This window comes from Cannabis sativa, chromosome X (genome assembly GCF_029168945.1).
Source record: "Cannabis sativa cultivar Pink pepper isolate KNU-18-1 chromosome X, ASM2916894v1, whole genome shotgun sequence".
NCBI lineage: Eukaryota > Viridiplantae > Streptophyta > Magnoliopsida > Rosales > Cannabaceae > Cannabis > Cannabis sativa.
In genome coordinates, this window is record NC_083610.1 from 5,523,168 (window position 1) to 5,533,679 (window position 10,512).

The following is a 10,512-nucleotide window of genomic DNA, read 5'->3' on the forward strand; positions in this document are numbered from 1 at the left end:
ACTCATCACCAATTGATGCCCAATATTTGTTTTTGGATATATATATGTTGAGAAAAGAGAGATACAAATTTGAAATTTTCTATTAATGATGAACTATTAAGCTGTCTATGCAGCACTAAAAAAAATTTGTAAGTAAAATTAAAAAAGTCGTGACTAAAAATATACATTTGTTTTCTTAATTATGTTATCATTAAAAAGTGCCACACTAATAGTGAGGGTAATTTTTTTTTTTTACATAATAATGATAATAATTTGTTGTGAATAAAATGAAATTTTAGTAACAATTTGTATTTAAATAGTGTATTAAATTTTAGTCACAAAAATTCTATTCACTAGGTAACTTTTCTTATAGTCTAGTGCCAATTTATTAATTCTATTGACTTCCAATTATTTATGTCCACTTACCTTCAAATGGATAAAATTAATATATATAAAAAATATCATATATTTTATTGAAACATTTTGCTATCGTATGAAAGGTTATATAAAATTGTAACAAGTGTTGAATTGGATATATGTAACGTATGTGAATAATTTATTTCATTTCATTGACTTCTCTTACAAGAAATTATTTCATTATCATTATTTAGCAAGTCAAGCTTTTTAAAGAGCTATTTCATAACAAATTATCCTTCTAACAAACTCAGCTTTCATAATTCTTTTATAACCTAATCAATGGAGAGAATGTTTAGTTTGCTATATGAAGCCGCACACGAAGGAAACGTTGTCACTTTACGAGAACTTCTTCAACAAGACAGATTGATTCTCGATAGGCTCATCTTTATCAACAATAATAATAATTTCTCTGAGACTCCTCTTCATGTAGCGGCTATGCTCGATCATGTAGATTTTGTTAAGGAGATCATCATTCGCAAGCCTGAGCTCGCCAAAGAACTTGACATGTGGGGTTCATCACCGCTCCATGTGGCCTCTGCAAAGGGCCACCTTAAGACGATCAAAGTATTACTTTCGAATAATATTGATCATGAAGTCTTGTGTTATGCTTGGGATAGAGAAGGGAGAAACCCTTTGCACCTTGCAGCTATGAGAGGAAAAATTGACGTGTTGAGAGAGCTACTCAGAGTGGCTCCGAAGGCAGGTCAAGTTAATTTAGCAGGCCGGAGTGAAAATATTTTGCATGTTTGTGTGAAATATAATCAATTCGAAGTTTTGAAGTTTATGGTGAACGTTATGGATGATTATCATTTTTTGAATGCTAAGGATGATTATGGCATGAACATTTTACATTTAGCTGTGGCTCTTAAGCAAATTGAGGTATGTTACACAAACTAATTTTAATGGGGATTACATTTGTTTTATATTTCAATTGTTATTTACACTATGTAGGAGTATTGGATGAAAAATAAATTATTTTTCTAATATTAATATTTTTACTTATTAATTTTTGTTAAAATAACATTTTAGATTATGTATTTTGCAAAATTACTGATTGGACCATCTGTTTTAATAAATAATAATTAAGACCCTATATTTTCTAAAATAGTACTAAATAGTACCTTGAATTAATTTTCTGTCAAAATAAAACTTAATAATAACTCGATCTATGTCTTATAACAAAACTTATTGCATCTGTACATGTTAGGAATATTATTCAAGTTGGTTATATTGACAAAAATTATCGAAAATTAAGCTCAAGATCCTATTTATGTCCTTTTGGAAAATACAAGGTCTATTTTGTCAATTAAAACAGATGGTCTAATCAGTAATACTTTTGTAAAACACAGGATCCAAAATAGTATTAACCCATAATTTTTTACATTATCATAACCTTCTATCGGAATGTTGAGAATTTTTGTAAAAGTGCTGAGAATGTCTAAAGATTATTTTACAAAATAAATAAAATATTATTATGCAAAGTGATCACTAAAAACAATATTTTACCAAATACTATAGCTACATAATTTAAAATAACTTAATTAGTTTCTTTGTGTTGCTTATTGATCAGATAATAAAGTATTTGGTTACAAATACTAGAATTGAAGTTAATGATGTCAACGCAAACAAATTTACAGCTTTGGACATCTTGGCTCAGAGTCAAAGAAGCGAGAAAGATTTTGACATTTCAGAATGTCTTCGATCTGTGGGAGCTTCACGAACCATAGATCCACCCTTACCAACACATAGACCTAATCAAGTCATAAATAACATCAAGGTTCATCACGTTAACCGAAAAGAGAAATTTCAAGAAGAGAAAGTAAGAAAACCAGAAAATTGGCTAACTAGAAAGCGAGAATCACTAATGGTCGTCGCATCCCTCATTGCCACCATGGCTTTTCAGGCTGGAACAAATCCTCCAGGCGGTCTCTGGCAAGATGATAACTCATCTACGCCAGTTTCCAATGTCACAATAGCCGACTCTCCATCTAATAATCACTTTGCTGGAGAGTCAATAATGGGTTACTACAAGAACAAAACTTTTTTATATCATTCATACTTATATAGTAACACTGTAGGGTTTGTTGGATCATTAAGCATAATCTTACTACTCGTCACAGGCTTGCCTTTTTGTCGCAAATTCTTCATGTGGATTCTAACCGTGATTTTGTGGGTCACCATAACAGCTATGACCATTACTTATGTTATCGCCATTTGTGTTGTCGCTCCAAATAATAATATGAACATTGTCGTTCGTGTGGTTTTGATTTTAATAATAAGTTGGGGCGGGGTTATGATTGTAATTGCACTACTCCATACAATTCGTCTTGCCATAATTCTTTTTAAATGGTTGCTAAATGTTTTCATGGCAAGAAGGAAGAAATTCATCCTTACAAATTGGGATTCTTCAATGTAATAATATTGGTGCTATATTTTTTAGCTAGCTTCTAATAATGTTTTATTCTTAAATTCATCCTTACAAAACAGGAGTACCAAATTATATTTAGAGTATTATTATGAGGCACTTACTTATGATGTCAAATACTACAATAAAGTGTTACCTTATAATTAGTTAGCAATTTTTTATAATATTTATTAAAGTAAAATAAATAAGATTCGATATTAAATTACACCAATAACAATATTATACCTTATAAAAATATTAAACTAATATTCTTTAGCATTTCTGTTATTTTTAACATTATTTCTAGTACGTACCATATTCTTGGAAAAATCTAAATGTGTAAAATAGTACATACCAATGTAGGGCATCTATCACATGGCTTTGTCCACGTAAAAATGTATAATATATTATATATGCACTTATCAACAAAATTTATTCACTTCTCTTCCATAAAAAAACAAAAAACAAAAATTATTGAAGAGTTGCATATACAAACAAAAAATCACTTGATAAAAATTTAGTTATAATAGGGCACGTGTCAACTCAATAATAAGCCCTATTTATAAAACATGTTTCAACACATTAATAGCCACGTTTCAAAACAGTCCTTATGTTCACAAACTTCACCCCACACAATTATTATGCAAAAGTATATGGTTAATATGACATGAGATCAAAATGTTAGGTAGATAGCATTTATGTAAATTTTTTAACATTAGTAAAAAAGTGCATATCATTTTACTTAAGGTAAAATATGAATGTATATAATTAATGAACATGCTATTCTTTTTTTCAATCAAAGTAATAAAGTTTTCTCTCAAAGTGCCCTAAGTTCTTAGTATAAAAAAACATGGACAGTAGTAGCTTGCTCTACCGAGCTGCCCGGGAAGGGAAGGTCGCCACTTTACGGGAACTTCTTCAACAAGATACTTTAATTCTCGATAGACCTTTTCTCATCAACAATAATAGTTTTTCAGAGACACCTCTTCATGTGGCGGCTATGCTCGGCCATGTAGATTTTGTCAAAGAGATCATCAGTCACAAGCCTGAGCTCGCTAAAGAACTTGACATGTGGCACTCTACACCACTCCACTTGGCAGTGGCGAACGACCACCTTGAAACAGTCAAACTATTACTTTCAATTATTGACCATGAACTCTTGTGCGTTGCTTGGGATGAAGAGGGGAGAAACCCTCTTCATCTTGCTGCCATGAGAGGGCGACTTGATGTGTTGAGAGAGCTACTCAAAGTAGCTCCCGAAGCTGCCCAAGTCAATTTGAAGGGTCGAAGTAGTGGGACCATTTTGCATATTTGTGTGAGGCATAATCAGTTTGAAGCTATGAAGCTTTTGGTGGATGTTATTGATGATTACCAGTTTGTGAATGCCAAAGATAATTATGGTATGACTGTTTTGCATTTGGCCGTAGCTAATAAACAAATTGAGGTATGTAATGTACTACAACAATTTTAATTTAATGAGCATAAGTGTTTAGGGTTTAGTTAATGAACGTTGTTTAATTATATATATTTTAAAGTATTGGAATGAAATGAAATTTTTTTTATGCATATAGCTTGTTTTATTAATATTTTTATATGCATATTTCCATTTTCATTTCTCTTTCTTATTTTCCTTCCTTATTAAAATTTGAATTTTTAACTAGTTTTTCTTTTTCTTCTATTACTCATCAGACGGTAAAGTATTTGCTTACAAATACTAAAATAGAAGTCAACGCGGTCAATTCAAACATGTTCACTGCATTAGACATTTTAGCGCAGAGTCAAAGAAGCGAGAAAGACTTTGACATTGTAGAGTCTCTTCGATCTTATGGAGCTTCACGAACCATAGATCAACCCTTATCTATTAAAAGGCCTATTATTCAAGCTGCCAAAGCTAGCCTCAAGATTCCTCATGATCATGTTCATCAAATACGAAAAAATCAAGAGGACAATAGTAAGGGAACATCGAATCCAGAATACTACTGGCTAGCTAAAAAGAGAGAATCGTTAATGATTGTTGCTTCCCTTATTGCCACTATGGCTTTTCAGGCCGGAATAAGTCCTCCAGGCGGTCTTTGGGAAGATAATGGTTCCGAAAATATTCCCCACTCTGCAGGGGAGTCAATAATAAGTTATTACGGAAACATATATCCTTATCATGCTTACTTGGTTACTAACACAATTGGTTTTGCTGGATCATTGAGTATAATTTTACTTCTCGTCACAGGCTTGCCCTTTTGTCGCAAATTCTTAATGTGGATCTTAACAATAATTTTGTGGGTGACTGTAACAGCAATGACCATAACATACCTTATTGCTATTGTTGTTACCGCTCCAAGACATGATTTTCACAGTACTCCATGTCACGTTATCACATTTTTATTAATAGGTTGGATTATAGTCATGCATGTGACTATGCTACTTCAAGCGATTCATATTGTTGTAAAGCTGTTTAAATGGTTACGAAACCTAATCATCAAGAGAAGAGAATGAGTAGAAGAAAACAAAACAATGCTAAAGATGTGGAAACTACTTCAATGTGATATATATATGTTGGTGTAGAATATATATATAAATATATTTATATAGATTGAAAAATATATGGATGTGTCTGTGTTTTCTATACCTTTTAAGGGGTGTGCCCTTAAAAAGGATATACATATCAATGTACTATATTATATTTTCGGTATTTGGATGTTATAATTTGAATTTGTTATTATCGTAACATATATTGTAATTTTATTAAGATATCATGCAAATTTTTAGTAGGTAGTTTCTTTTAAGAAATTTTTACATGAAAAATTCATTTTAGACACTTTATTACAAAATTACCCTCACACGCCTATTACTACATTTCTATTTACAAAGTTATTTTTATTACACATTTACCACTTACTCATCATACCATGCATACACGTGTGCTCTCCCCATGCATCATCAATCAAATCATACTCTCTTCCCTCTATTTTTTCATTTTCTTTTCATTTCATTTTCGATTCTTCATTTCTGTTTTCTAAGTTCATTTGAATTCAAGTAACCTCCATTAACCACCCATAATTTATCACGTTTTTCCCTCTTCTTTTTTGTTCATCCACGAATTTTCAACTTCCTCTTAGCCCACGATTTAGCAACTGTTTTTCCCTCTCTGTTTCAGTTTTTTTCAATCTTATTTATAGGATGGCAATCACTCGTTCATCTTCATCCCCTTCTCCAGTTCTCAAACAGAAATAAAAAATGGGCAAGAAATCGTTGGCCAACAAATCCAAGGGTAAACGCCCAATCATTGAAGATTTTGATTCTGATTTTGAAGCTCCAATGCCCAAGCGTGTGAGACCCCATTCTTCGAAGAAAACGAAGCTCAACTTGGAGGAGCACACGGTTCCAGAAATTTCTGGGAAAAAATTTCAAAAATCTATTACACATGCTGAAGATCGGACTCAGGTTGGTTTTTGGTTTTATTTTCGTTTCCCCCTTTCCTTCATTTATACTTTACCCAGATTTTGGCGTTTTCATGTTCATTATGCTTTGTGTAATTTTAGGGTTTCATTTGCGCATTTTGTTTCATGTTTTAAAATTTTTTAGCTATTTATTGTTGGTTTTGAACATTTCATTTGATTCTGGTCTGGGTGTTGTTATTTAATTTGGTTTTGTTTTCTTTATTTTCAGTGTTTTTTTGTGCTTACAGGTTATGTGTGTTGTTTTCGTTTTTAGTGTTTTTAATCAGTCGTACGTAGTTTCTTTTCGAGTTTTTAATAGTTTGTTAATGGTATGTTTTGATGTGTTTTCGATTTTCATTAGGTTTAGTTGTTTGCTGTTATATTTTAGATTTCAAAACGATTTTCAAATCTTTGCTCTATATTTTTCTATAGTTGTATATGTTTTGTAGTTTGTTTGTTGTTTTAATATAGTTTTATTGTTCTTTTTATACTGCATTTTTCGATTTCCTTTAGGGTTAGTTGTTTCGTTTTTTTTATGTTTCCAAACGATTTCGTGTCTTTCTTGTTTTTGTATGTGTAGTTGTTTGTCATTGACAGTTTGTTTTAGTTTGTTTGTAGTTGTATTACAGTTTTTATACTGTTTCATTTAGGATTTATAATTTATTTTGGCCTTTTTCGTTATGTTGCAGGTTTGGGACTGTAAATTTAGTCCTTCTGATTTTTACAGATCTAAGTGTGTATGCACCAGTGTTTATTCTGTGATAGATAATATTAAGAACACTTTATCTGTTAATTTGCTTTCTTTGTTTCGTCAAACTCAGTTTGGGCATTTTCTGGATATGCCTGAGTTTGTTTTTCATCCGCAAGTCGTACATAGTTTATTACTAAGGGAAGTTTTACAGCCCAATCCTAAAGATTTTTGGGCTAAGGTTGCTGGCCGTTGCATACGGTTTAGTGCCGAAGAATTTTATTTGATTTTTGGTTTAGATTGTTTCGGTGATTGCAACAAGTTGTTGTTTTCACAGGAAACAAATCAATTGGTAGAAACATGTTTCCGTGGTGTAAAAACTATTGACCACAAAGCCATCGAGGATGCTTTTTTGGGTAGTCGGTGGGGTTTGGATGAGTCTATTGGTTTGAAAATGGCTGTTTTGTATTTCATTCAGTGTTTTCTTCTTAGCAATACTCCTGACAAAGAAGTGTCTAGGTTTGTTCTAGATGTAGTTGATAGCGGTCGGTGGGATGAGTATTGTTGGGGTAGGGAATCATTTGAATTGACAATTGACTCATTCAAAGGTAGGATCGAGCATGGGATCATTATGAAAAATAGAAAGGCAGAGAAGGGAGGCCAATATGATGGCTGGTATAGGGCATTGGGATGTCCTTGGGTTTTCACGGTTTGGTTTTATGAATGCTGTCCTGCAATGGTGAACTCTTTCTGTAAGAGAGTTTCATCTTCTATTCCCAGGATTCTGAACTGGAGCAACACCATCGTCACCAAAAATCCAACCCTTCGAGACTTGAAGGGCAAGATTTTTGATTTACCTTTGGAGAAGGTAATTTACAGTTTCTTTACTGTTTTTTTACTGTTTCTTTTCAGTTTTATTTATGTTGTTATTTTTTGGTTTTTCCAATTGTTTTAATTTTTTTTTCATATTATGTTTGATTATGCTGTTCAGTTGAAGATAAAAAACATGCGTCCTACTGATGAAGAGAGGCAGCAGCTTCAACTTGACGGTTTATTTCTCGATGAATCTATTGATGAACGTGGTGTAGCGAAGCAATCCTTCGAGGGTGGGTCATCTTCAAAGAAGTCTGATTCAGCAGATATTGATTGGATGAAATCTAAGCTGGAGATGCTCATTTCGAATCAATCATCATTGGCCGAGGACTTCATTTCATTGAGGTGTTTTGTTGATTTTAATTTCAAATCCGTAATGACTGTAATTAAGGATATCCAAGAGAAGGTTAATGCCATTCATCGTCGTCCTTCTGATGAGGTATTTATTCTTATTTTATTGTTTAGGTTTTTTTATATTTTTTTTTTGTATAGTTTCTTTACTGTTTTATTTAAGTTTCATTTATGTTGGTTGATACAGGGAAAGTCATCGGATGAATTAGTAACTCAAGATTCTGATGATGATGCTGATGATGATGATGATGATGATGCCGAGGATGATGAGAAGCAATTGCCTGATCCAGAAAATATTGATTCCGACTCCAACGATGGTGGTGAGTTGGTTAAAGTTGGTGGGGATGCTGATGATGCTGACAAGGCTGTTACTGCTGTTCCTTCTGCTGATGTGAATCCATCTGAGGATGTTGGAGGGAGTGATAAAAATGTTAAGAATGTTGAGAAGCCGAAGGGCGATGAGTCTCGATTGAAGGGGGGCGATTTCTTTGATGGGTTGAGCCAGCTTGAAATAGATGATGATCAAGTTGTGTTGGCTGGCTTGGAGGCTGTTGCTAAAATCCATGTAAGTTTACTTTTAATTGTTTTCAAAAAAACTAGGTTTCTTTTTGGTTGCTCATTAGTTTCTAGTATGTTTTTCAACTGTTTTAATGCATTCTTTATTTTTTAGGTCCCCGCACCCAATCCAGATGTTGTTGGTGAAAAGTCAGATGCCCTTCATACTGATGAAGAAACTGAGGACACTGTCTCTGATACACCTCTGTTGGATAAGAGGAAGCGTGCTCCGGCCTTGAAATCTCCATTTGTTGATTTCGGGTCTGCTGATGTCGGGAGCACTCCAATGGAGCTTATGTCCTCAGGTTCTCAATCAGCTGGGGATGATAGGGATTTCAAAATGGTGACTTATGTGAAGGGCCTTTATGCTCTTAATGATGCTTTTGCTGATCCCGTATCTACCGAGATTGAGGCAAAATTTGACGCTTGGATTGGTGAAGGATTGCTTAAACATCCTAGGTGACTGTTTTTATTAAATCTGTTTTTGTATTATGTTTTTTTTTTTTTTTCAGTTTTATTCCTGTTTTAATGCTATTTTTTTGTTTTTTTTTGTTGTTGTAGGCATTATAATTGTTATGAAGACGGCGCAAAGAAATTTACCCCGGGTTTTAGGCTAGGTGTTGATTATGTTGAGGATAAAACTTGGTTTTACCATTTGGCCACATGCGACATGTTTATGAACGACTCGGTAAAGTTTCCAATTTATATTGTAGTTATGGTAGTTTGTTTTCAGTTGCTTTATAAATGTTTTTTAGTTTTGATACTGCATTTCAGTTTTTTTACAGTTGTTCAACCTTTTCATTTGTGTTTCTGTGTTGTTTTTTTTCTCAGCATATGAACACCATATTCTATTACCTTTGAAAAAAAGGTAAGTATTCTTCCGCTGTGACATTGAATTTCGCAACTACTGATTGTCTTTTTGATGATTCCATCCAAGCATTGTACCACAAATTTAACAAGGCCAAGTCAATGAAGACTAAGATGTCACACATTCACGCTGCCCACCCAATTGCGCATTACATCCGAGGTATGCGCATTCCCTGTTCCAAGCCTTGGTATGAAGCCGATCATGTGCTTTTCATCATCAATTTAAGAAGGGAAAGTCATTGGGTTTTTGGGCGTCTTGACTTGAACAAAGGGACGTTGTTTCTGTACAATTCTTTGAGGACCGCGAAAATGAATGCCGCAGCTAGGAATGCGATGAAGGCTTATTCCGTGCTGCTGCCTTTGTTTTTCGATTTACTTGGGTTCTAGAAGAATAGAGCACAAGCTCCTGCCTCAGTTTCTGACCCTACAGCTCCATTCAGAATCGTGGAGCTTAGTGGTCTTGCGTCTCAGCAGAAGAAGTGAGTGTTTCTTTTAAGTTTCTTTTATGTTGTTTTTTAGTTTCTAAACTGTTTACTTTTTCTCTCTGTTTTTTAATAGTGATTGCGGGGCATATGTTGCTGCCTTTGCTGAATTCTTTATCCACGGAAAGGATGTCCCTGCAGACTTTGACATCGAAGTTTATCGTACCCGACTTGCTTCACTTTTCTTCTCGTACGGACAAAGGAAAATTGACGAAAGTATTGACAGCGAGGATGAGAAGCAAACCAAGTCTTCTAAGGCATCTAAATTGAAGAAATAGGATCTTTTAATTTGGTGGCTCTTTTCTGTTATTTGTTGAATCTATTTCCAGACAATTTTTAGTGTTGTTGTTTCAATGTAGGTATTATATTTGATTTTATACTATGTACCTGGTTTAAAACTTTTAGGATATTTGACATTTACTCCTTATAATATCTTTATTGTATAGGTTTGTATTTCCCAAA

The 10,512-nt window shown here is 33.5% G+C and overlaps 3 protein-coding genes across 4 annotated transcripts; all 3 read left to right on the forward strand.

Moving 5' to 3' along the window:
* The first annotated feature begins 483 nt into the window (after window positions 1-483).
* LOC115718074 (ankyrin repeat-containing protein BDA1-like) lies at window positions 484-3,531 on the forward strand. The gene is made up of 2 exons (XM_030647039.2): window positions 484-1,275; window positions 1,967-3,531. The coding sequence occupies exons 1-2, from the start codon at window positions 676-678 to the stop codon at window positions 2,810-2,812; spliced, it is 1,446 nt and encodes a 481-aa protein (XP_030502899.2). The 5' UTR covers window positions 484-675; the 3' UTR covers window positions 2,813-3,531.
* A 16-nt stretch (window positions 3,532-3,547) lies between these two features.
* Window positions 3,548-5,547, forward strand: LOC115706498 (ankyrin repeat-containing protein At2g01680). The gene is made up of 2 exons (XM_030634162.2): window positions 3,548-4,244; window positions 4,490-5,547. Exons 1-2 carry the CDS (start codon window positions 3,651-3,653, stop codon window positions 5,288-5,290), a joined length of 1,395 nt encoding a protein of 464 aa, XP_030490022.2. The 5' UTR covers window positions 3,548-3,650; the 3' UTR covers window positions 5,291-5,547.
* Window positions 5,548-6,811: 1,264 nt separating this feature from the next.
* On the forward strand, window positions 6,812-10,512 carry LOC133031858 (uncharacterized). 2 transcript variants are annotated; one of them, XM_061105598.1, is made up of 4 exons: window positions 6,812-7,790; window positions 7,914-9,160; window positions 9,263-10,047; window positions 10,127-10,512. In XM_061105598.1, exons 1-2 carry the CDS (start codon window positions 6,915-6,917, stop codon window positions 8,814-8,816), a joined length of 1,779 nt encoding a protein of 592 aa, XP_060961581.1. In that variant the 5' UTR covers window positions 6,812-6,914; the 3' UTR covers window positions 8,817-9,160; window positions 9,263-10,047; window positions 10,127-10,512. The 2 variants fall into 2 exon arrangements, with proteins under 2 accessions (XP_060961581.1, XP_060961580.1); XM_061105597.1 differs by having other exon boundaries at window positions 9,263-10,512.